General features: G+C 43.7%; 3 protein-coding genes across 7 annotated transcripts; all 3 read right to left on the reverse strand.

Annotated features, from left to right (window-relative positions):
• Positions 1 to 3,291: 3,291 nt before the first annotated feature.
• crlf2 (cytokine receptor like factor 2) lies at positions 3,292 to 11,336 on the reverse strand. The gene is made up of 6 exons (XM_062457497.1): positions 10,299 to 11,336; positions 9,963 to 10,108; positions 9,489 to 9,645; positions 4,805 to 4,913; positions 4,590 to 4,665; positions 3,292 to 4,320 (listed from the first exon to the last, which is right to left on the reverse strand). Exons 1-6 carry the CDS (start codon positions 10,369 to 10,371, stop codon positions 4,027 to 4,029), a joined length of 855 nt encoding a protein of 284 aa, XP_062313481.1. The 5' UTR covers positions 10,372 to 11,336; the 3' UTR covers positions 3,292 to 4,026.
• A 4,000-nt stretch (positions 11,337 to 15,336) lies between these two features.
• slc25a6 (solute carrier family 25 member 6) lies at positions 15,337 to 19,061 on the reverse strand. The gene is made up of 4 exons (XM_062457505.1): positions 18,820 to 19,061; positions 17,631 to 18,117; positions 17,304 to 17,444; positions 15,337 to 16,707 (listed from the first exon to the last, which is right to left on the reverse strand). The coding sequence occupies exons 1-4, from the start codon at positions 18,928 to 18,930 to the stop codon at positions 16,550 to 16,552; spliced, it is 897 nt and encodes a 298-aa protein (XP_062313489.1). The 5' UTR covers positions 18,931 to 19,061; the 3' UTR covers positions 15,337 to 16,549.
• Positions 19,062 to 19,107: 46 nt separating this feature from the next.
• asmtl (acetylserotonin O-methyltransferase-like) lies at positions 19,108 to 26,445 on the reverse strand. Of its 5 annotated transcripts, none has more exons than XM_062457502.1 (15): positions 26,331 to 26,445; positions 25,312 to 25,433; positions 24,717 to 24,848; positions 24,584 to 24,631; positions 24,436 to 24,500; positions 24,278 to 24,342; positions 24,061 to 24,169; positions 23,068 to 23,506; positions 22,666 to 22,911; positions 22,061 to 22,223; positions 21,352 to 21,551; positions 21,089 to 21,221; positions 20,851 to 20,991; positions 20,587 to 20,709; positions 19,108 to 19,446 (listed from the first exon to the last, which is right to left on the reverse strand). In XM_062457502.1, exons 2-15 carry the CDS (start codon positions 25,402 to 25,404, stop codon positions 19,241 to 19,243), a joined length of 2,163 nt encoding a protein of 720 aa, XP_062313486.1. In that variant the 5' UTR covers positions 25,405 to 25,433; positions 26,331 to 26,445; the 3' UTR covers positions 19,108 to 19,240. The 5 variants fall into 5 exon arrangements, with proteins under 5 accessions (XP_062313486.1, XP_062313483.1, XP_062313485.1 ...); XM_062457499.1 differs by having other exon boundaries at positions 21,089 to 21,251; XM_062457501.1 differs by lacking the exon at positions 19,108 to 19,446 and adding an exon at positions 19,623 to 20,249.
• Between the last annotated feature and the right edge of the window lie 167 nt (positions 26,446 to 26,612).

The raw sequence follows: 26,612 nt of genomic DNA on the forward strand, positions 1-26,612 counted from the left end.
AGACATGCAGGTAAGTACATACAAAGAGAACTCCTGGAGGGAAGAAGAAATCTAGCAATCATTACACAGACAGATGAGCAAGTAATGCAGGTGCCTATCTCAAGCCAAGATTACTGAGTTTATGCAGAGACAATGATAAAAATAGAAAGAAAGATAGTGACAGAGAGAGAGGGAGACAGAGAGAAAGAAAGATAGAAAGAAAGAGGAATGGGTAGAAATGGATGGAGAGAATGGGAGAGAGAGATAGTGTGTGAGAGAGAGAAAGAGACAGTGGGGGGTTTGAATTGAGTTGCTTGAAATAACTATTTTTTTCTCTCCAAACAATGTCTTTTGGAAATTTGTTTAAAGATAGTTTTATCATTTATAATTCATGGTGAAACGCTCGCTTATGAACAGGGTTTATAAATGTGAATTCTTAATAATAACGTGAGAGTACGTTCTCTGCACCAGTAGCTAAACCTATCTTCACCTTCTCCACTCTGATGCATATTGTTCAGGGCAACTCCCACCAGGATGAGATCTAAATTTCTGTATGTGTGAAGTCAAATCAGATCCACTGTGAGAGAGCCAACCTTCCGCCGGGAAGAATCAGCACCTGGCTGATCCTCTGTAACACGCCTGTCTGCCTGCATGACCAGAGAGGAGCCTGACTAAGGCTGGTACAGACCACCTGATGACAGCCAACCAATCACCACTCATAATACTGAGAGCCGCCCTGATGAAGCCGTACCCCCCTCCTACCGCCAGCTCCTCCACCCCTCCTCCCTCCACCCACCTCCTCCCCCTACTGCCTTCTCCCACTCACTCCCTGGAACAAGAGTTACTTCCCTTGCGCTTGGATCAACAGACATAGCCGGGAAAAAATAAGAGAGAGAGAAAAACATACAGTAGCTGTCAAGACTTCGACCTGTCTGAGTTTCTTACCTTTAAGAGTGCCTAACTGTATGTACACACATCGACACACACACACACACACATTTTCCATTTGTCAAGGCGGCTGGCATACCTGTCACCCTCTGAGAGAAAAAAGCTAACTTATTTATTTCAGAGTTCAGAGTAATTACAGACATTACCTCTGTGCTCGGCAGTGACACAGCATTCACATACGCAGGTGTCAGAGAGCGGGAGGGAAGACATGCCAGAAGGAAATGTTACTCTTTTACTTCTCTAATCTTTAATCAAATTAAATAGGTGAGCACAGTTTTTTTCTCTTTCTTTCCCTCTCCCACTCCCTCTCTCCCCCCTCCCCCCTGCCTCCTTGCCTCCCTCCTCCTCTCTGCCTCTCCATCTGACTCTGGATAGAGAGAAAAGAAAGAGCTTTGCCTGAAACAGCCCAGGAAACATGAATGTGTCACAGAAAACCATTCCTGTCAGCCCTGTCCAGAGATTCATCTCCTTGGTATGACTGAACAAGTACATATGGGAACACAGACAGGAGGAAAATGGAAAACACCAAGGCCAAGAAACCAAGGGATGGTATCTGTTCCCATTTCCGGCTATTTGGCAAAGACGAGACAGGATAAATATGTACTTCATTTCTCCTGAACACAGCTTCTTCTGAGGAAACATGTTGATGCTCTTCTCTCCTTCTTGACTCTAAATAATTGAACAGAGGGAAAGGCCTCTGCAGGGTTACTATTGAGTTTCGACTGACTTTGACTCTGTTACTGCTGCTTGTCTACATACACACATGCACACACATGCACACACACACACACACACACACACACACACATGCTTGGTGACAAAGCGGCTGTCTCAACTGAACTGCTTTGAGCTGATGACAAAACGAGAGTGATATGAAGACGAGAGCAGGTACAACATGGTCAGACTCCGCTGGGGTTGCCTATAGTAACCCCCCCCCCCCCTACACACACACACACACACACTACCCCAACACCCCACCTCTCTCCGCCGCCCGGGGCTCTGACAGGAGAGAGATGACAAGTTACTGAACTACAGGAAGCTGAGGAAAACAACTTCTCTGTGCGTGAAACCCCGCCTGTGTTTTACATCCCCCCTCACAAGCACAGCTTCAGGGATAGTTTACGAGACAAAGACACTTTGACAATGTCAGCTTCTGTCACGCGCGATGTGGATGGTTGCTAGAGAATGGCCCGCTCAGCCTTCTATGTGCTCTACGTACGTTGTGTAAAGACTCTGTGAGGATGAGTTGTGTGACTGGATGTCTTGGGGCCTTTATGATAATGAGAGCCTGTAATAGCTTGTCCTCCCTCAACTAAAACATCCCAATAAATAAAACATAGTGACTCCTGAATTACAGTCACATGATATCGAGGGAAAGAGGAGAAAGGGAAGAAGACAGGAAGACAGGCAGGAAGGATGAAGGAAGAAAGCAAGAAAAGAAGGAAGGCTGGAAGGAAGGAAGTACGGAAGGAAGGAGGAACGGAAGAAAGGAAGGAAGGCTGGAAGGAAGGAAGGAATAAAGAAAGGAAGAAAGGAAGAAAGGAGGAAAGGAAGAAAAGAAGGAAGGAAGGAAGGAAGAAAGAAAGAAAAGAAGGAAAAAAAGAAGGAAGAAAAGAAGGAAGGAAGGTATGGGAGCAGTTCACTACCTCTGTGCACATACACAGCAGTACAGTACACACACACCCCCCACACCCCTTTAAACACAGACTCATAGACCCTCTCATGCACACTCATAAACCCTTAAGAGAGTTGTTAAGGATGTAAAGATGTAACCGTTGGTCTGTTGATTCTGGTAATTATCATTAATAAGCAGCTTTTGAAGAAACATGACTGTGAGCCACATTTAGAGAGCCTGCTTTATTAATCAGCCAGCTGTTTGTTGTAGCTTTTAGGGGAGGTACAGGAATAGAGGTACAGAAGGAAGGATACTGTAGCAGCTCATTCACAAGTGTAAGATGCAACGGTGTGTCTTACATGTTTTGTGATCACAGCACAGGTGTCAGAGTGATCCAGTTCTCTCATAAAAAGCCTAACACAGCAGTGCTATGAGCCACAAGATTAATTCGATAATAAAATAATACATTTTGGGAATAAGGAGAGGGACTTGTGCCCTTCTCTATAATCACCATAACAACATCAGGTACATCAGCATACCAGACCCTCAGGTTGTAGTCTCCCTGTCTTTGTATTCTCCCGACAAGAGACAGAGGGAGAGACGGAGACAGGGAGGTACCCCCCGCACCCCCCCCCCCTCAGGTCAGCACTCAGGTGCAGCGGTCTGTAGCCCTCCCCCCACCAGCCCAAGCCCCAGGCAGCTCCTCCGGTCTTCAAAGCTGCCCGCTCACTCCATGAAGAGGTTGAGCGAGGAGAGGAGAGAAGACAAGGTGCCAATTCCAAAGAAAAAACTAAGAGACGTTTATTTCCGGAGGCCGGGGGGAAAAAATGCATTTGATGCGAGGATGAACACAGTGGGCATCAGCTATTAACATAATGGAATGTCCACAATGTTCTTGTTAAAAACGTTTGACACACCTCCTGATCCCACAGTGGCCTGTTGTATCCTCACGTCGGAAACCCTGGATGTAGGGGCTGAATCCCGAACCACGGTATTCCAGAATCCAGGAATCATGAATGTGAGGAGATGTACTCTCCAATCCAATCATTATGAAGCTATACTACACACTCTACAGGCTGCTCTATAAACACTTAGATACTCAATAATTCCACTCATCCATCACGATTTGTTAGGATAACACAAGCACTCACCATGACGTCTTAAAGGTAATTTGTATGTTTATTATGCACAACATGCATATAAATCTTTTAGATAAGCATCAATAATAGCCCACTCCCCTCTCTGGGCCAGGCTGCTGTGGAGGAGGAGGAAGAAGAGGAGGAGGAGGATAGCAGGCTCAAACCAGGCTCTCTAAGTTTGGTCATCAGAGCTATACTCACAGTCATACTGCCCTCCTGTGGTCAAAAGGAATATAACAACCATATTGACATTTACAGAGGAGGCAGTTGTCTTTTTATGGTATCCAGGAATGTTAAACCAAAAAGAGAGAGTAAACGTTTGGTCTTATATAATGCGTATTCATGTCACACAACCATGTTAAGACTAGCATTACGTTCATCCCAAAGACACAAACTGCAGTAGGCACCGTTGGCTGCCAGGCTAGGGTAGATTTGTAGTCCTGCGTCAGTTGGGCACAATCCTTGGTCAAAAACGCTGCACTCTTCATTTCTGTTCCCCTCCTCCTCCTTCTCTTTCTCTGCATTTTCTCCCTCTTCCTTCTCCTTCGCCTCTTCTTCCTCTTCTGTGTTTTGGATGCTAACGATCTCGACATCGACCGTCTCACAGTCCACACCAGGCTCAGAAAAACCACCTCGCCACTGTGGAGACATCATCATCACCACTACCATCATTATCACCATCACGATCATCGTCATCATCATCACCATCCCCGTTATCACCATTATCATTATCATCACCATCATCATTATCTTCCTTCTCCCCTTCATTATCATCACAATCATTATGAAACACATAGCACGTTGATCTAACCATTACACACATTACACAGATCTAGACTGGACTGACCACTGTCCCATGCAAACACAGCCTAGCTGCAACGCAGCATTCATGTTGATGAGAGATTTACCTGTGAATGATTGATGGTGAGGCTGCCACATGCATGTTTAGGGCTAGGGATGTGAGGCAGGAAGATTACCCTGATCCTGGAGGACAGAAGACAGAGCCCATCACCATCTGCTCTTCTACCACTCAGCACCAGTTAGAGTGGATTAATGTAATAGCTACAAGAGTGCAGAGAATCTCTCTGCACAGTGTAATAGTGGTGACAGAACACACACTTGCCGTGTCTGAGAGAAGATGCAGACCAACAGAAAACAGAGAGACAGAGGGATAATGGTGCCAATGTAGGTGCTGGTGTTGATCGGTGACTTGGCCTCCACATCACAGGAAACTGCAGGAATAAACACACTTCTCTCAGCCACAACAATGTAATAAGAGGGAGGGAGAAACAGTAACAGAGAGAGAAAGAGAGAGAGAGACTTTTTACAAAGCTATTCATTAATCTTGTTCGTTATTTTGCAAAAATGCTCACTCATTCCTGCCAATAAAGAATACGTGAGTTGAATTGAACTGAATTGAGAGCTGATTGGTTCATAAACAGTCATGATTGTTTGATTCGTTTTTGCTTTTCAATTAACTATTGACCCCTGACTTAACATGCCTGTATATTGTAAATTACTTATATTACTTATATTACTTACATCACTTCAGTGGTTTAGATCGTATCTATCTGATAGATCACAATATGTCCACTATGATGGCTGCTCATCCAGGAGCTCCACTGTAAAATACGGAGTACCACAGGGTTCAGTTCTAGGCCCTCTGTTATTTTCTCTCTATATGCTGCCTTTAGGAAAAATAATTAGAAGCTCTGGGGTAAATGTTCACTGTTATGCAGATGATACTCAGCTATATATGTCTATAAAGTCTGGAGAATTTCCACATGCTATGGAAAAATGTGTTTCTAGGTTGAGAGCTTGGATGACTGCAAATTTCCTTCTTCTAAATTCGGATAAAACCGAGGTTCAAATTTTCGGTCCTAAAAAATATAGAAATAATTTTTCCAATCTGACCTTAGACCTAGACGGCGTCAAAGTCTCTCAAAGCCAGATAGTAAAAAATTTAGGAGTCACAATGGACCCAGACCTTTCGTTTGAGTACCATATTAAGCAAATGACCAGAACTGCATTTTTCCATCTACGTAATATTGCCAAAATACGAAAATTTCTCTCAAAGGATGATGCCGAAAAACTAATACATGCATTTGTTACGTCCCGATTGGACTATTGCAATGTGTTGTTCTCTGGCCTCCCAATTACCCACCTAAAAAATTTACAGCGGGTGCAAAATGCTGCTGCTAGACTATTGACCAGAACAAGAAAGTTTGATCACATAACATCTACTCTTGTCTCTCTACACTGGCTCCCTATCCAAGCCAGAGCTGACTTCAAAGTTCTACTACTAACCTACAAATCTCTGCATGGATTGGCACCACTGTACCTCTCCGGTCTCCTTGCACCCTATTGCCCCGCAAGGACACTTAGATCTCAAGATGCCGGCTATCTGGTGGTTCCCAAAATTAAGAAAAAAACAGCTGGAGGTAGGGCGTTCTCATATAGAGCACCTCTTCTCTGGAACAAATTACCCGTCTCAATTAAGGAGTCTGATACTGTTTCGACATTCAAAATTAGGTTAAAAACGTTATTGTTTAGTCAATTCTACGACTGTTAAAGGTAAGTATGTTACTAGTTGGAGGCAACAGGGGACGGGTTGTTTCCATCCTTATTCTATAAGTATAACTTATTTTAGAGTTCTCTTCCCCTGGAACAGATTTCATGTTCCAAATGAGGGGGGCTGTCGCTGTCTTGGTGTGTGGGGTTGCATCAAATTCCCCTTTTTTTGCTCTGTTAAATTGCTGCACCAGTCCACACTTGACCGGTGGGGATCTCATTCTATTATGACTGTAACTGTTAGCTGCTCCTGGCATTCTCTAATCCCTGCTCTCCTCTCTCTGTTCCCCCCCCACACACATCCCTTGTGGTGTGGGGGGTTTGAGTTGTCAGCACCTGCCTGGTCGTCGGTCAGCCAACGCTGGACCTGGTCGCGAGTCTCCCGGTCCTGTTCTACATCTATAAAGTTGAACAATGGATTTTGGTGTTTTAAAAACCCATCGACACTGTATGACTATGTTTAGCCTGTGTTCTGCTCCTCTCTCTCACCAACCGTCTCTGGAGGAGTTTTTCCTTGTCTTCCTTGAGGGTTTAGGTTGGTTGAGGGGCAGTTCTATGGGCATATGTGAAGCCCTCTGTGACATGCTTGCGTGTAAAAAGGGCTATACAAATAAATTTGATTTGATTTGATTTATATACTTATTTTGGATTGCTAAACAGTGGTTTTGGTTTTCAATTAGCTCCAAATATGTCGTTTTTATTCTTGAAAAAGATTTGAAATGCCAAAAAAATGAAATTGAATTGAAAACCAGAGAGCCAGACAACAAGGATGAATTTGCAACATCAATACTATAAACTTAGAAATTTAGAACAGCTACACTGATAGTCTTGTGTGTGGGTTACTTATCTGACATCTAAAACTTGGGAACAAAAACAACAAAGGTTAGGGGCAGACAAACCTGCACTGTCCTAAAAACTCAAATAATGAAAATAAATCGGAGCAGTTTGGCCTGCTCTCTTCGCGTCCCAGCCCCTTCACTCTGATTGTTCCTCTGGTTGGAGCGAGTTTGCTACGAATATCTCGAGAACCTTTTTATAATCCAAAGCAGTGCATACCGGGAACTCCTTTTTATAATCCAACGGAGTGCAGTACCGTAAATGCTATCAACAAACGCATTTGCAAATGAAACTAAGGAAAATAGTGAAATTATGTTTTGTTATTTAGAAGCAAATTCACTTTTACAACAGCTGCTTTCAAAGGGGCTGGCTAGTTAACAGAATGACAATATAAAGTGGATATAACTTTCAGTATAGATCAGTGAATTTAGTTGCATAAATGAATGTCTTCTGTTATGGACTGAAGTTTAGATGTTTGTAGTGGTAAGACAATTTAACAGAGAACCAATACAGTACTTTTGATCAACATAACATAAGCAATCTATGATGTTGGAAACAGTAGACAAATGAAGGCTTCATAATCATTTGCATGAATGTAGGCTACCACAGGATTGGTAATTTGACTAGAACAGATGTGGAGGTTGAACAAGTACTTACAGAGATTACAGAGAATTTCAATTGTGATCTGAGAAAATAGGCACCAAAACCACTGAGAAGAAATGTCATCACCCGCTGCATCACGGCCACTGGCATCTATCTATAATTCCAGAAATTGGTGTGTGTCACCGACATCACCGCGGGCACTGTGCCCTATCTATAATTCCTGGAATCTGTGTGTGTGTGCCACCAATTTAATCACAAGCCCTGTACATTAGTAATAATTAATTGTCAAACACCAGTGATTTCTCAGAAGCACAAGGTCTAAAAGTAAAGTATTGTTCTTTGCAAAGAACATTGTGTGCAAAGAACATACTCTCTAAACATAAGAGAGACCAGACCGCCTTAGCTCTTAGAACAACTACAATCATTTGTGTCAAAATCAAAAGCTGCAGTTGTTATCTGGGACAATGTAAGTTTACACCGGGCTGCTCTGATCCACAATTGGTTCACCAACCACCCACGGTTTTTGGTGCTTCCCCTCCCACCATACTCTCCATTTCTAAACGCAATAGAGGAGTTTTTTTCTGCCTGGAGATGGAAGGTATACGAACGCAATCCGCAGGCGCAGATGCCCCTGATACAGGCCATGGAGGAGGCATGTGGCAATATAGCCCCTGAGGCCTTTCAGGGCTGGATTCGCCACACCAGGCGTTACTTTCCCCGCTGTCTGGCCAGAGAGAACATAGCCTGTGATGTTGATGAGGTCCTCTGGCCAGACAGGATCCGAAGACAGGATGCAGCCTAATTATTTTGTCCTCCTTTTTTACAGTGTTTACAGTATATATATTTTTATTTTACTTTTCTTCTTTGTTGTTGACTGTACTGGCCTATTCTTTATTTCACTTTTGAAACAAATAAATATTTTTGTTACTGTATATTTGTGTGTTGTTTCATATTGGAGTAAAAACATTTTACAGTTACATTTTACAGTATAACAATATGTACTAAGCCTAAGTAAGCCTATGGTATCACTGAACATGAAAAGGCAAAATGCTCCTGATAAGGCCTACATACATGGTGTTTTCCCATTCATCGTAGTGTTTTCACTTGAGTACATCAGTGTTCAATCGATGCTTGAAAAGTCTACTCAAATAATAGTCTGTGTTTGTTGTTTGAAATCAAAATACCATTTTGAGGTGACATAACATTGTTTTGAAACCAAAGTAGCATTTTGCAGGAGTTATGAAGTGTTTTGAATTGAGTGGTTTTGGGGTTTGTGTTTAGAGTTTTGAGAAATCGGGGTAGGCTTTCAAAAAATGTGTGTTAGCAATCGATAAAAACTGTAATCACATAGATAAAGTAATATGGTGTAGAATATAGATTATTCTGCCCTAATTACCCCATGTTAATGTAATAATGATCACAGATTAGTATGTCCCAGTTTTAAATTACCTAGGTTATTTATTTGTTACTAATTCTGGTCATGACAATAAAGCAACATTAAATTGTAAAAGTTGAGAGCAAGAGAAAGAGAGAAAAGAGACAAAAATAAAGAGAAAGGTAAAGAGAAAGAGAGAGAGAGAGAGAGAGAGAGAGAGAAGGACAAAGAGTGGGAGAGAGAGAAGATGGAGAAAGAAAAGGAAAGAGAAAAGTGGGAGAAGCTAGAGAGAGAGAGAGAGAGCGAGAGAGTGGGGGGGGGAGAGAGAGAGAGAGAGAGAGAGAGAGAGAGAGAGAGAGAGAGAGAGAGAGAGAGAGAGAGAGAGAGAGAGAGAGACTGAAGTCAGGAAGTATTACACCACCTGTGTGGGCCTCTGGTCCCCAGTAGACAGGCGGTGTCCATGCACTCCACTGGTGAGGGGCACATATATTGATGTGCTTCATTCTAACCCTGAACGTGTAGCTCCTCCCCCAGGATGGAGACTCCAGTAGGAAGTCCCTGTCTTGCAGGGTCACCGTCTGGTAACAAAGCAGCAAGCACACACGTGAGAAGACACAAGAACACTCAAATGGTTCTCTCTCGGTCGGGCCCCCCATCTCTTCATATCTGCCATAGAAACAGGCAGTACATTCACAAGGATTTCACATCTGTCAAAAGCTGGAGGAGAAGCCAACCGTGTTCAAGGTGGGTCAAACCACCTCGATCCTGGACAATGGAATCAGAATAGATCTGACATTTTGACATAAAAGTTTGATACCAACTCAGAAATGTTATGAATCTATTTTATCCATTTTATGAATGCCCTCAGTACACCACCACGTCCCCATGTCCGTACCTGCCAGTCCGTGTGACAGCTTGTGTTGTGCTGGAGTTGGGTCTCATAGCAGCGTTCATCTTGGTCAGGTCTGGGGTACTGCCAGGACACTTGGAGACCCTTGCTGGAGCGGGAAACATTCAGCCTGATGTTGTCAGGGTTTATGGCTGAAGGGTAGACGTGAGAACAATTACATACTTTGATGCATCATGAAAAACTCACAGCTGGCAGAACCATAGGGAAGAGAGGTTAGGATCCTGAACTACACTGTGGCCAGTGCCACCAGTAACCATCATGATATGACATGAATCCCTCTGGAGGAGAAACCTGATAGGAAGAAGGAAAGGTAACCCTTACCTGGGGGCGTGGTATCACCAGTCTGAGGAAAGCTGCAGACCAGCAGGAGAGACAGGAGCACACTGGCACACATGATGGGTTAACACCCTCTACTACTTTACTCCTTTCTCTACTCTTTTCTTTCTGTCTGGCTTGCTTCTCTTTCTAGTGTTTCTTTGGTTCTTTCCTTTTTTCTTGAATCTTACTCTTTCTTTCTTTCTCTCTCTCTCTCTCTCTCTCTCTCTCTCTCTCTCTCTCTCTCTCTCTCTCTCTCTCTCTCTCTCTCTCTCTCTCTCTCTCTCTCTCTCTCTCTCTCTCTCTCTCTCTCTCTCTCTCTCTCTCTGTCTCTCTTTCTCCCTCTCTTTCTCTCTCTCTCTTTCTCTCTTACATACACACAAAAATAGACACAACCCCTTGAGCCTTTGCCCTCAGACACAGGTCTCTTTCTGTCGTTCTCAATAACATCAACCTTCTCATCCTCGATTTCTTAACCCCTGGTTCCACAATACAAAGAGAAACAAACACTGCATGAGCTATTACAACTCACTACTACTACTTGAGTCAACTCAAAACCTTCTGGTAAATATGACAGCTCGACACCCAACCCACAGCCACTTCACTGCCAGGAAGTGACCAGGACCAGGTCTCTCACAGTACGTAAGTGAGAAATGTCCTCCAATTAACAAGCGCCGATGCTGGAGATTGCTGTCAGACTCAGACTGGTTAAGCTAACCCTGCTGTGTTTCTCCTTTATCACAAACTGGTGTGTGAGAGAGGATGTTTGCAGGCTGATTCTGTGATTTATATCTAGACAAAGAGACTGACAAAGCTCTAGCCTTTACTGTGGTCTTGAAAAACAGAAGATCTTATCATGCACAAAATAACTCTTTCTAGAAGTTAAGGTGGCTGACAGCATAAAGAGTCTGTTCTCTATCTTTGCCAGGACTATTTAGATGTACATGAGTTAAGAGGGAGAATGTTCTTTTGAAAAACATACATTGTGTCACAGCAGTGCTTACATTGAACATGCAACCATGGAACTACAAAGTTTTTCCATCAGCCTACACAAAAAAAAGGTAATTGTCAGTGTTAGATAAAATCACAATTGCCTTGTTGGGAGAGGCCCAGGTGGGTGACAGAAGGACAGATGGTTCTGAGCTGTAATAGGTCATAAAACCCATCCAATTGCTGCTATGGTGGTATGCAGATGATGGTGAAGGCTGTGTGAATATGTTCCACTGTAGCGGATGAGACAAAAACCACTATCTGATGTTACTGCAAGAACACCCACTCCCTGCACTCTCTGATACATACCTTTTCAGACAGAAATGTTGTGTATCTTATCCGACTACTGACCATCCTTCACTTTCTGGACCATAAGCCATCCTGTCTTCTTCTGGACAACTGACTATCCCGTCTACTTGTGGACTGTTAATCATGGTCAAGTTCCTTTTTGACAGGGTAAATGTGGGGAACTGTGGTCGAGCTGTGCTAAAGACCTGCGACTGGAGTTCCATCAGTCTGGTTGACGGTACAGACTCCCCTGCTTTTCCTGGTCAACTGTCTCCCCAAATTCCCCCAATCATGTTCCACTGGCCCCCTGGTCACCTGGCATTCCTGGTCTTCTGACTCCCCAGACACAACTGGTCCCCTAACTCCCCTGGTTTCCGGCAGGTCAGTAGGAACCACAAGTAGGGAGGCAGAGTAGAAATAAAAAATCCAGAGAAGTCTTTGAATGGGGTGGAATTATTCCCATCCTCCACGGGTCCTGTGGGAGAGGCGGGGAGCCTGTGGAGAGAGAGCCAGGTAAGATGGGGCCTGTCAAAAACAAAGCTCCAAACTCACATGATATGTTTAGCTAAAAGGGGGAGTGAGAAACGAATCAAAGCTTGGCAGGATCAAAGACGAGCTACAATAAAGTCGAGGCGGTTGCCATGGGACCAGCAGGAGATGCATATCATTTATCAGTTGTTCGCGGGCTGTGTCTGATGTGCGGGGAATTGATTGCTATTGTTTGGAGGAGAGTCTTGTGGACCTGGAGGAGGAGGAGGGGGTCAGTGTCTCACAGCGGGCAGCCGATCTCCGCTCATTAGAGGGAAACAGCAGCGCCGAGTGATCCAGGCCAAAGGACTACTCGAGAGAACCCCCCCCTCCCTCCCCCCCATCTGTCCCCCCCCCCTCCACTCATGAGAACAACAACAACAAAACTGCTCTGTCACCTCTGTAAACATCTAATCAACAGAAAAGTGGAGAGGTTAAAGATGTACCTATGTACTTATGTTACTTACCCTGGATTGTTTGAAGTTTGAAGAAGAGACACTGTGAGAGTAGACAACTGTAATGGGTCCACATACACATGGCAGACAGGAAGGGAGAACTCGTTCTTTGCTCAACAGTATGGGGATATGACTGATCATCAAGATACGGCAGACAAGGGCGTCACAACAGCTTCTTATAGGCATCATAGTTTCTGAGATTGTGTTAACCACCAGATAACCACAGTTTCCTCTTACCTGCGAACTTACGCATCCGGAAAAGGCATTAGTTAACATTAACTTACAGTTGGTAAATGCCTGTCTCGGGGTATATTGTTAATAAAAACACTGTTGAGAAAAAAAAAACACATTAATGAATAGCCAAAATTACTTTATGTTGAGACATTAACATACAATGAATGTTATGTACAGATTTAAATTTCAGTTGACAGCAATCAGTGTTCCAGACAATGAGCTGAGACTGGGACTCAACTGAAGGACCTATCTGAGGAGATAATAACACAGGTGCACTTCTGCACCCCAAAAACATATTTGTTTGATTGACATGGCAGTGAGCATGTCACTATTGTTTGGTGGAGTGTGTGTGTGTCTTTCCACTGCTCTCTCACACTGCACCCGTGAGAGATCCCTAAAATAACAACAAAGGGCCTTGGTGGGTCTGATGAAAGGCCTGTCACCACGGAAACAGTCGGAGAGTCCCCTCCCCTTCTGCCGTGCCGCCTGACTGACACCAGAAACATCTTCAGGGAGCAGGAAACAGAGGAAATCTCTCATTATGACCACAAGCTGATTTTTCTATACATGACTGAACTCAAGTAAAGACGGGAACATGAGATTACTATTTCTTCTTTTTTTTCTTTTTTTTTTACTCTTACACGTAGAAGTCACTAGCTCTGTCCTCTGGCAAATGTAATATCCAGATAATACATTTTTTAAAAATAACATTCTCTACAGAGGTACAAACTTGGTTTCTATCTTGATTTCATCATTGTTATTGTTGTGTTGTGTGAGGCTGATGTGTTGCTGGCTGCTGAGACTCCTACATCTGTCTGCCGCTTCTTTGCTGGACGGCCAGCCCAGTGGTCAGGTTAGGGCCTAACACAGTCACCTGCCTGACTGCTGCTGCTCTCTTCTCACTCCATTCTCCTCCCTCCACCCCCTAACCATCCTCCTCCTTTTGACTGGCCTGCAAGATAGCAACAGGACTACAAACAGTAGAGAAGACAGAGAGGCCTCCATTGTTATTTCAAACTGGTAGAAGCCCCGAGGATATGTTTTCTTCTGTCTTGAAACAAATCAATGAAACTCTATCCACTTTGAACAACTGCACATTTGCTCAATTCAAATCTAGGCTGAGGTGCGAGTGTTCATCTGACATATTCTCTTTGTGGGCTGGAGGACCAGGAGTTGGAGGTCTGATAAACAAAGAAAAAAAACTCTCCCTTTGAAATGAGAACTTATCTGAGAGCCCATATTTTGTCGAATTTTGATGGAGAACAAATGTACTGAAATGAAATAAATCTTCTGCATTCCTCAAAGTAAAGCACCACTGTATAATATTGTAGCAACACAAGATTATCATCTTGACAAACAAGGAAGGATAGATGGCTTTTGCGCCACACTTTTGAAATAATTTTACATTTTACTTTAGCAATAGTTTTTTATATCCAAAACTGGATGTTTCCTCGTTCATACTGCCCTCAAGTGGTTATAATATATACACTGTAATCACATTGAATAGATAAACTATCCTTAGATTAATACCCATTTCCATAGCAGTGATATTCTAAGTACCATAAGTATAACTTTGTATTTGATCATTTCCAATGAGCAACAGCTAGAATATTAAGTACGAATTTTAGCTAGTCAAACAACAAGTCATCCAGTGTGTTGGTTGAAATGTGGATAACTTCTGAATAAAATAAAACACTCATGACAGCTAATATTTGGGTTTACTCTCACATAGCTTGACAACGGTGTTCATAAACTCCTTCACCTTTTCCATCATATATCAGCATATGGAAGTTGTTTCAAATCTCTTGCTATCTAAAGTACGGGCGGCAAATTGTTTTAAATCAGTCATTTTAATATCAAAGCACTTAACACTAGTCTGCTGATTGCTTGCAGGTGGATATCTGTGCGGCTTGTCAAAGCTCCATCTGAAGAAAATGACTGTGAGCTTATCCAACATGTACAGTACAGAGAGCGCTCTGGAGGCAGTATCACATTACACAAGATTACTTTGGAGTTGCAGCAATTTTCCTAAATTACACTGGCCTTTGGTCTCAGGCTCAGTTGATTGACTGGAGTGGTTTTTATTACAAAGGCTGGCAGAGCCCTGTCTATTGGTGGTGTAAACAAACAGAGATGTTGGACGGGCTGAGGGCAGCAGAGAACAGTCCCAGGGTCTATGCATAAGGCCTATCAGTGATCGCTGATTGTACAGTATCAGTAATAATTGTTATTCACTGATGTAATTCTCTAGTCCAGACCATTCTCTTTCCAACATCATTAACGAGGCCTCTCTGAAACAGACTGTAACTACACGTGCGTATGACTATTCTCCCTTGTAGAGCACTGCATTGAGGGTGTTCCTATGATCGAATCTAACAAATCTTTGCCGTCTACAGTGAGTGGGGAGTGATTTGCTACTGTGTGTACTATTGATCAATGGTAATTTTAGATGAACCTTTTCTAGTCATTTCATGACCATGACACAACTTCATTACTCAATTCACTACAAAGAGATGAACTGTGCATGGAAGAAAAGCTCAGAACCGAAATGCCATTATGAGGTATTGAGTTTTATTGAAACAATACAGTCATTCAAACTACTCAGTCAGTGTGGGACCACAATAAATATAGTATGGCCTCTCAATGTGTACAGACTGTATACATACCACAACAAAGCTCATGTGCTACTACACACAGTGCCATGTTTGACCTACCAGCCACCCTCCCTCTGCCTCTCCCATTACTGAGCCCTCGGTGTCGGCTGTCAGGATTACCTCCATGCCACACAGGCCCTGGTCTCCGCCTGACAGGAAAATAGTCACGAACAACATGACTACCCTTATTACCCTACTAGGAAAACACTTAAATGGGGATCCAAAAGAAGAAAAAAATTGGAATAAACTTTCAATGTCTCAAGGAATATGAGTGAAAGCGCAATTTATTCTGACAACAGATATTCTCAGATTCCCTTCAGCTGTTTGGTTTAGCTGATTTTTTTTCCTCATGAAATCATGTCTGTTAAGAATTAGGGAGTCTTGTCAAATACCTCGGACAAAGTGACACAACCATCTGCATTTAACACTTCTCTAATCTTGAATTTGACAACATAAAACATAATTCTTTGAACTCTCATTCATTGCCAGATAAGTGCTGTTGCTGAGCCTCAAAGGTTTATTCCTCTCTGTGCTGCTTCAAAGGCGTCTGGGGAGGGCTGAGTGAAGTGTGGTCTGGTGACGCCCCCTGGAGGCGTGTTTCTGACACAACAGGGCATTACATAGATGACACTGAACCGCAGAGCAAAATACTTGAGAACATTCAAGGAATATAATATTTCAATCAAGAAGGTGGGCCATGGCTAAGCAATACAATAACAAAATAAGAAATACTTTGTTCACATTTTAACTGGGGAAGGCTTATCAGAGTCAGAGCAAAGGTAAAATATATAAAGATGAGCTACTCTGTATAACTATTCTGTGCAAACAAAGACAATCAATCGAAGGAAACAATCGAACACACACAGCAAAAAAGAATATATATATATAAGCTATGTTTTAAATGAATAGTAAACTGGTGAACCATGAGAGGGATGTTGTGCTCTCTATGTACTACCTACATAATAACCTCCCATATACTGCTCAGTAACCCAGGGTTCAGGGTCAGGGTTAAAACTGAAGTTATTTATTTTAATAAGGTGGAAGAGCTACTCTAAGAAATGGCCTGGTCCTGTTGGTTGGGCAGGGAGAGGTGGAAGTGAAGTAGAATTTAAACATATTTCTTGAACTCGTCATAGAGCACCAGCACGAATGCTCCGCCCATGCCTCGCAACACGTTGGACAGGGCACCCTTGAAGAAAGCCTTGCCACCCTCATCACGGGCGATCTTCTTCCAGCAATCCAGGGTGCCAGTGTACATAATATCCGCTGCAAAGCGAAACACACACATTTCAGACACTAGGCATGTGTATGTTATTTCATTCAAGGTGAATCCCTAGGGACTTGAGTGTGGGTTACAATACTAACTAATATTCTAGCCCAGGGCCAGTTTTAGGTCATGCTACCTCAGGCAGTGCCCATGCTTACTTCCATACAGTCCATGACACCACTGTTGTGTAAGTCATATAAAGTTGCAGTAAACTAGTTTGACATGTAGCCCACCCTAAGCTAGGAACTGTTGCTGTCTCTATTACAGTCCTAGGATGAATATATGATGATTTGATTAACCATGAGCCTTTGCATTGTTTGCAAGTTAACCAACCCAAAGTGTATGTACATACATGTGGGTTATCATTATCTACACTTTAAATTGATTAGAAATGTTTGTGATAACTTGTTTTTTTTTAATCATTTGCATATTTTGGGCTTTTTAGGGAAAATTATACACCATTACCTTTTGCATACCACAAAGGGTTCTATTTCTGTAAGTAATTGTAAATACCATGACATCAGAAACTTCCTCTCTGAGATGATTGTTATATCTGCGCCTTGACATATTCTACCAACAAAGTGGGACTCCTCACCTCCTTTGCGTCCTGACTGCATCATCATACGCCTCCTCACTGTGTCAAACGGATAGGACACCACCCCTGCCACCGCTGTAACCGACTGGGCGATCATCCAGCTCACTAATATGTGGGTGTTCTTGGGATCAGGAAGCATACCTTCACACCAGCCAATCAAAAACAGGTTATAGCAACATGCCGGTCAGTCACATGAGATGCACATTTACTTTCTATGTATTGCACAGCAGTAGTCCACTTTATAGAAGGAAAGAATAAACATATCAAACTGTTTGACATCTGCAAATACAGTTTTAGCTTTAACCTTAGGCTGTGTCATAGGTCTACCTTTCGCGGTGTCATATACACCAAAGTAGGCTGCCCTGTAGATGATGATGCCCTGCACAGACACTCCGAAGCCCTGGTAAAGCCCCTTAATGCCATCAGACTTGGAGATCCTTTTCAGGCAGTCTGCAAGCCCATTGAACTCGCGGGTGGCGCCAGCCTTGCCTACATCAGCTGCCAACCGGGTACGGGCAAAATCCAATGGGTAGACGAAGCAGAGGGAGGTGGCACCAGCGGCACCCCCGGATGCCAGGTTACCGGCGAAATAGCGCCAGAACTGAGTGTGCTTGTCAACTCCGCCCAGAAATACCTGCTTGTACTTGTCCTTAAACGCAAAGTTGAGGGCCTGGGTAGGGAAGTAGCGGATTACGTTGGCCATGTTGCCTCTCCAGAAGGACGCAAAGCCTTGCTCCTTGGGAATGCGGACGAGGCAGTCTGCAATGCCCTTGTACTGCATATCAGCAGTGATCTGTTTGCTGGCATGTTGGACCTGGCCAGGGGGGAAGGGAGAACCAGAAGGTCAAGTTTCAGATAGCAGCTTTGTCAACCATAGTTGATCAGAAAATCGAGAGCAAAGCTGAAATGTACAGAACATTTCTTTTTCTTTTTACAATAAATTATTCAGCAGTCTGATGAATAGTGTGCAATTGGCATATGTCTAGTGTAAACTACATAATTCGTGCGTTCCCCTTGTTACGACCTGAGATTAACTGCAGAGGTGACTGCAGCATGTCGATGTGCAATACAGAGGCTCTGGCTGCCTGGGTAGCACTGGGCTATAAATGGCTAGCCACAAATAGGACGATTTACTGACTGAGATGAGCAAAAAAGTGTACCACGAGGTACAACCCCTTTTACAAATGAGTTGATACAACCAGCACTAGGTACTGTACAAGTAATACAACAGATACAATGGAACCTGCAGTGGCACAAATCATCACTGCTGGTACACCGATGTAGATGGATGGAAAGGCGGCCTTGAGTTCAGTGATAAGCAGTTGTTAAATATTGCTCCAGCAGGTCAGACTAAAGCTAGCGCAATAAACAGAATTACACGACGTTTTAATGGTTGCCAGCGATCATATTAAGCAATAATGTAACATGACGTAGGAACAAATACTAACGTTTAATGACAAGACATAGCTATTGTTTGACTGATGTCATTCGCTCAAGAGGCCGCCCTGTCCTTTACCTGCAGGAGCAGTTTCACTCGCTCTATTGGTGCCACTGCCGTTTTGGAGATGGCAGCAGCTACTCCTCCGGCCAAAAAGTCCTTTGCAAAAGAAACGGCTGCGTCTGCCATGGTAAATTTTTCCTTGGTGTCAATTCAGGGGATGGGGGACAAAAACGAAGCTGCGAGAAGTGATGCGCGCTTGCAGGGGTTTTGCTCTGGGTACCGAAAGATCAGCATCCGCAACTGTACAAAATGGGAGGATGCACAAGATATCGCGAGAGGATATAGTGGGCAGGGCAATACAATAAACACATTTCAATACAATTTCTATTTTGAATGAAAATCTTTTTTAAACGTTGATTGAAACATGTTTCTTTACAGTGTGACAGAAACACATTTTGTAGGTAACCAGATCAATCATCCCACTGTAACTGCAAGGTTACTTTTTAAGTGCAACAATGACATCTAAAAAGCTCCTGGTGTGAGTCACTCGCACAGCACCAAAGCCATTTGCGCTCAACAGATCTGAGTAATGTTGTTGGGTCCTCTCTCTCCCCTCCGTCTGCACCAGCATGTTGAGGGACTGGAGGCAGGAATAGGGAGTCTGTCCGTCCAACATGGTCTCAGCAACAAGCACTGCACATCCTGTGATACGAAACAAGAAGGCCTTCTTTAAAATATCACAAGGAGGATATGTTGCACTGTTTAAAGTCAGAACAAATGGTAATTTCCTTTACGCTGCTTTTTCAAAGAAGGTAAGAACAATAAGAATGGACACACAACCTTCTTAACATAAGAGAGAAAAAGCACAGGCCAGATAACACATTTGAAATAGAAATGTTTATTTCTGTATTTGAAGAAAAGCAGGATTCTTCATTACCACTAATAGTTCACTGTATTGTAGTGTAATTGTATTGTGAAATAGCAAGGGATGTAGTATCCAAGTGGTTCCCATGCTTAATTGTGGCTGGCATGACTGTCTATTGCATATCTAACACCATGTTTATGACACAATCATTGGGACTTCCAAAAATAAAAAGGACGTTCATTTACAAGAGCCAAACAATAGAAGCTTAGACATTTCTGTAAAGATAATAGTCTTCCTGAAGTGTCAGTTTCATAGCCCATCTCTTTACTGACCCACCTTACTGTATAGTACATTAACTCTGGGTATTAAAACAGGTTAAACGTTTTGTTTTGGAGGCAGTGGTGGTGGTGGTGGTGGTGGTGGGGGGGCGGAGGTCAGTCTTTGAGGCAGAGCATGGCATCCAGGAGGCTGTGTGTGTACTGGACGTGCATGGTGGTGAAGCCGTGTGTTTTCAGGAGGAGGGTGTACTCAGTGGCGCTGCGCTGGCGTCCCTCACTCATGCTGAGGGCCTGAAGGAGCCCCCGGCTGGGCCCCCGGCGATCCTCACTCAGGAAGATTTCACTCAGGAGCACTCCACTGCCTGAGACATTCATGGTGGGGGTTTACAGTACGCACAGATGAATGATAGGATACAGCGCTAACCAGCTTATTCAATTCTGCTTCAGCACACTGGTCATGGTTAGACAGGAATGTAGTATTGCTAGGAGCAGAAAAACGCTGGTGATTCAGGTCGTCCAACATGAAGTGATGTTGTCCTACTGTTTCCTTCTCAATATGTCTGTTTCAGATTTAAAGCTGCCATTTTAACAATGATTATTTACTTCCCACACAATTACCAATCCTTTATAAATTAGGTTGGATTGGAATGTAGGAAGTATATTTCTTTAATTCAGAGTAGCAACTCATTTCAATCTCACCTGGGGCACAGGCATCTGAGATTTTACTCAGAAGGGCATGTACTTTTTCGTCTGTCCAGTCATGGAGGATCCTCCCAAGGATGTACAGGTCTGCTTTAGGGAGAGCGTCCTTGAAGAAATCTCCTGTCAGACACAGCAAAAAATACTGCATTTTAAAAGACTGAATTAATTAAGGAAACAATTCAAAGTCAAGTTTTAATTTTCCCACACGGCAACAGCTTCAGAATTAGGAGGTGGTCAACCATCCTTACTCCTCAAACTGACCAGTGACAAATGAGACCCTGCTGTCTGTGTCCACGGGCCGGAAGTGGCCACTCATCTCTATGACTGCAGGAAGGTCAAACACAGTCACAGTCATACCAGGGTTGGCCTTGGTAAACTCATAGGCCATGGCACCAGTGCACCCTAGGAAAACAAAACATACCAGTAAAGATTTTTGAATGGTTTACAGGTTACCATACAATGTCCTTGTTAGAAGTTCAGTCTCAGGCACTGTAGTTACCTCCCAGGTCACAGGCCGTTTTAAAACCGGACAGGTCAAAGGCTGTTGCCACGACACCCCCGGTAACCTTGGCGATACTGTGCATGGCATTCATGAAGCGCAGCTTGACTTCGTGCCTGCTGTAGTATGCATCCTTTAAAGACACGACATAATGGAGGAAACCCTGACACACAGAGGTGGTAAGACAAATAATAACACAAATCGAAACATCTATGGCTTTTACTTGTGGTGCAGATTAGATATTGTGATCATTAAGGACACACCTGAAACAGGTTGTCGGACTTCTTTCCGAAGGCCCTCTCGTGCTGGTTGGTCCCCTCCCTCACGGCACCCTCCAGGTGTGTGAAGAGGGGCCAGACCAGCTCGTTACAGTGCTGAATGTAGCCCTGCAGTGAGTGAGGAGCGTGGGACAGCAGGAATCGTCTGGCCATGTCTGTGTTCTCATATACAGGCTTCTGGTACACTGCCGGACAGAGGGGATACAAGAGGGTTTGAAACTCACCACCTCTGCCAGCACACCCTGTGGTTTTCTAAACCCTGCAAGACCTGTAAAAGCTTGGTTCGAAAACACTATAGTCGACACAAGAGATTTGTTGTAGAACATCTGCCTCCTGAATTTTATCGTGACATCTGAAAACCCCAGATGAGAACATTTACATTTAGTCATTTAGCAGACGCTCTTATCCAGAGCGACTTACAGTAAGTACAGGGACATTCCCCCGAGGCAAGTAGGGTGAAGTGCCTTGCCCAAGGACACAACGTCAGTTGGCATGACCGGGAATCGAACTGGCAACCTTCGGACTACTAGCCCGATTCCCTCACCGCTCAGCCACCTGACTCCCCGCCATGAGAGAACAACTTTTATCGTCTCAAACCAACAAACGGCATAGCAGACGTACAGTAGTGGTGACATCCATAGGTTCCATTTCCTGTATCTACAAGTGGGCTGATTTATGTGAGTGCCAGACTTACATCTCTCATGGCTGTCCAGCAGTCCCAGGGAGACGCAGGCCTCCAGCAGTCGTTCAGTCCCCTTCACCGAGGCCTGGATCTCCTGGGCCACCTCCGCTGCCTCCTGCCCTGGCCGGGCCTCTAGCACGTCAAACACACGCAACTTGGAGGCTGTGAACAGGGCCTGGGACGCAGCACAGGGGGAGGGAGCTCAGAGTGAGGAAGCATTACATTTACATTTAGCAGACGCTCTTATCCAGAGCGACTTACAAGCATACCATGGACATTCCTGTGTTCCTTATTGTAGTGTTTGAAATGAGTCATTATGGCAATATAATGTTTTCTCATACAGGTGAAGACCATGAAATGTCTTTAAAGCAACCACACCAGAACCCTACAATTACTTATATGGGGGAGTCAGGTGGCTGAGCGGTTAGGGAAGCGGGCTAGTAATCTGAAGGTTGCCAGTTCGATTCCCGTCCATGCCAAATTACATTGTGTCCTTGGGCAAGGCACTTCACCCTACTTGCCTCGGGGGAATGTCCCTGTCGCTCTGGATAAGAGCGTCTGCTAAATGACTAAATGTAAATGTAATATGGAGTGGCACAATGCATATCAAAGCACACCTTAGAAGCTTTAAAGCCATCCATTAGCTCAATCATCTTCTGGAGATGGGGGTCCTCCAGGCTAGCCTCTCCCTCCTCCTGCTCGACTTGGTTCAGGCTGTTCACAGGCCCCCTGTTGGCCACCACAGTGTCTGCACCATCACCGTCATGGAGATCGGCCTCTCCATTTTCTGAACACTTGGAAAGGCTGTTGATCTGAGTCCAGGACACATCGCCCACAGAGTTCACCCCATCTTCTTTCTTTACCTTGAGGAACACAGAGAAAAACATTCCTGAGGTAGTCCCTGTCGAGAATTATCTAAAATAGATATGCTCAACTAAAAGCAACAGCATGATTTTGTTTTTGTTTATAAAACAAAAATAATAAAGTAGAAATATAAATAATTTGTTTCGTTTTTTTACCTTGTGAGCTGGACTGGCTGTGGGACTGTTGTGGGCTAAACCGGATGGGGGACTGTGGTTGACTAGATTGGCTGGGGGACTGTGTGATTGGCTATCCTGAGGGCAGTGGTGAGCCTGATTGGCTGGGGGGCTGGAGAGGGAAGGGCTTTCTGGTGGGCTAGGGTTAGCTGTAGAGCTTGTGAAGGCGGGGCTGGCTGGTGGACTGTGGTTGGTGAGGTTGGCAGGTGGAGGGTTGGCAAGGGTTGGCGTGGTCTGGGTGCTGCTGTGGGTGGTGGGAGGGCCGTTGAGATCCAGGCTGGAGGGGGGCCGGTTGTAGAGGAGGTCCAGCTGCTTACAGAAGTGGTTGAGGGGGAAGCCAACCACATTGAGGAAGTCTCCGTGGACATACTCCACCAGCATCCCACCCAGCGCCTGTATACCATAACCTCCAGCCTTGTCCCTGACACACACACACACACAATTAATAACAATTTGTTGACACACACACACACAATAAATAACAATATGTTGCACCCAGTTTGAACACTGTATTTTTTTCTTCAATGTTTCAAGATCATATTGCGTAAGCAGTCTGACGTGTTTCTTCTGACTCGGCTCAGTCACAGAAAGGATTGCCATGTTTGTGAATCAAAACTTGGCCACCTCACGTTATCCACATAACTAAAATTCTGCACAGCGGACTTTACCCCAGACGTAGCGCTGTTACTAAGCTGTGTTGTAGGTTATTACAATAAAACGTGTACATATATTTTAATAGCAAGGTAGAAGGCTGTCTGAACGAGAATCGCACTATACAAACAACAAAAGATCAAAGTACAGATGGTAATGGGTTCAAAAAGTTTCACTTTATTGAATTGACCTGAATTGCTCTTGTGAAAAGTGAGATTGCAAAAAAAAAAAAAGAAAAAAAAGGAAAAGGAAAAATCAATAAAACATTTGCCAATGGCACACAGCTGTAGCATGGTGGAATTCAAAGGAAGTGTTGAAACTCACATGGGCTCTCCACTGTTGATGTACTCCCACAGCATATCCTCAGACAGATCTGCAAACTTCACCTTTGTCTCTTCGTAGAAGTCTATGAGCTGGTAGTCAACCTCTTCATCTGATGAGAGAGAAAAAGACTGAACCGATCCAAACCACTCATAGCATTACAATAAGAAACAACATTTGCAAGCCATGATTACCTAAAAGAGTATAACATGTACTGTACCTTCTTTCTCATGGCAGAGGACAATTGCTACTCCAGTGAACACACTGTGTTCTTTCCCACTGAGCCTGGAAATAATGCCAACATAGAGACACATGACCGGATGGATATTGTTATCTTTATAATTATTATTGTGGGCCCTACATGTCACACACACATACCTTGAGAGCATCCTGTAAGCATCTTGCTTGTCCACTGGTTTCTCAAGAATCAGCCCATCCACTGTCTGAATAAAAAAGGGCATCACACAACAGTGAATAAATATAAACCACAGTCAAATATATTAAAACAGAACCAGTATCAACTCACCACTATGGTGTCTGCTCCGATCACAATATCAGGTGTCTTCAAGTGTTTCTAATGTAGACAGAGAAACACAGTGGAGGCCCTTAAGTGTCAGCTTGAGATGATGAGGAATCAGTAACTCAGAAGCTTTACTCACAAAGGGCATCCTCTTGGCAACCTCCAGGGCCTTCTGCTTAGCTGTCTCGACAGCATACTCATGTGGAGCGCTGAACAGCCTCTTGTCCAGAGTCTCCTTGAACCAGGATGGTACAACCTCAAACCGCAAACCCTGGGGAATGAAATCCTTACGTCATCATTGTTGTCCTAATCAGACACTTCTTGATTTTATACATGACATCAGGCCACTTTACTTAGGGTTGCCTATGTATACATTTTTGCACATAAAAATTAAACGAATGCTCCACAATCGACATTCATTTATCCAGGATTTCTGTACTTTTTTGTGTGTTTTTGTAGCTGTGTAGATTTTGGGTGCTGCTGTAATGGTGCAATTTTCCCTCTGGAAATCAATAGTTCTACATTCTACATATTAACAAAATCAATCTAAGGTTCATGAGTCATAACTGGATTTTATCTGTGAAAGCTTGTCTGTGTGTACCTCCCTGTGTTGCATATCCCTTTACAGTTCCTGTGTTGCTATTATCACAAAGTAGGCTGAAATGACGGACAGTCATCAATGTGCATGTGAAGAACAAATTCTGTGTTGGAAAGAAGAAGCCAGAAGCCCTCACCACGTTGGTGAGAATCTCCAGTCTCCTGGGAGAGGCACTGGCCAGGACCACCAACTTCCCACTCAGCTTGGAGATCACTGGATTCAAAACCATGGTGACCTACAACACGCCCACAGTCCAGCCTGAGGTTGAACACACAGCTAAACATTAAACATGACAGGTCATAGTCAGACAATCCGGTGATCAGATGACAATGGCTGTTTGAATATGCATACCCTTTCAGAGAGAGACAGAGACACATTTCACCATATGCAGGAAGGAGTGCATGTGATAGAATGCATGCAGGGAGACAAAGGAACACAGTATGAAGTGTGGGTGGGTGCTCTCCCACTCACTGTAATGACATGTGGTAGCTGGTGCCTCTAGGCACGCATAACGCTTAGTTCCCATGAACTGTATTTCTGTTATCATCACGTTGTGTTGAAATGTGTTTATGCCGACTTTGCACACTAATTCAAGACAACATGGGTTTTCATGACTTAGAAAGTGACCTATGCCACTTCTCGATTACATGCACCCAAGTTGTGGTAGGAGAAATGGTTGCATGATTGGTCTAGCTACTGTGCAGTCTGTGTGAAACATGTCGAGTTTTTATACACAAGGGCTCTCAAGTCTCAAGCAATATCCGTGAGACATTTCTGCCATTTCTCACGCTGAGAAATAAGGGATCTTGTCCCGCTATTTACAATTAATGGACGAGAGACGCAGGCATACTGAGATAATAGTTTTCTCGAGTTATACAGAGTAAATAGACATAGTTGTCTCGAGTTATACAGAGTAAATAGACATAGTTGTCTCGAGTTATACAGAGTAAAAAGACAATCAGAAACATCACCAGCACGACCCAAACGTTGACAGGTATAGGAATTTCACGCCATACTTTTTATAAAACTTGAGAGCCCTGTGTTACCAAAAGCTAACATATAAACATACAAAGCACATAACCTTTGGCAACACTGTTTTGATCCAGCCTATTCCTCAGTCTGTGAGAAAAAAGACAATATAAAGTAGACGTTTACCTGCTGAAGGCTCTCTGCACCATGTACACCTCACTGAACTTCACTCAGTGAGTCTACTACGAACACACCGTGATTGAGCATGCGCAATGACGTCACTATACAGGAAGAGAATAAACCAATGGCGAACTCTGGATTTTAATGTTTTATTAAATTCTAAAACGTGACGTTAGAATGGACGAAAATTGTTACAGAGGAATATAGATTGGACTGTGATATTTATCCTCTTTCTGTTGATGGGCCCTTCTTCAAATATGATGTCTTGATAATTGTAATCTTAAAGGG

Source organism: Osmerus eperlanus, chromosome 3 (assembly GCF_963692335.1).
Source record: "Osmerus eperlanus chromosome 3, fOsmEpe2.1, whole genome shotgun sequence".
Classification (NCBI taxonomy): Eukaryota; Metazoa; Chordata; class Actinopteri; order Osmeriformes; family Osmeridae; genus Osmerus; species Osmerus eperlanus.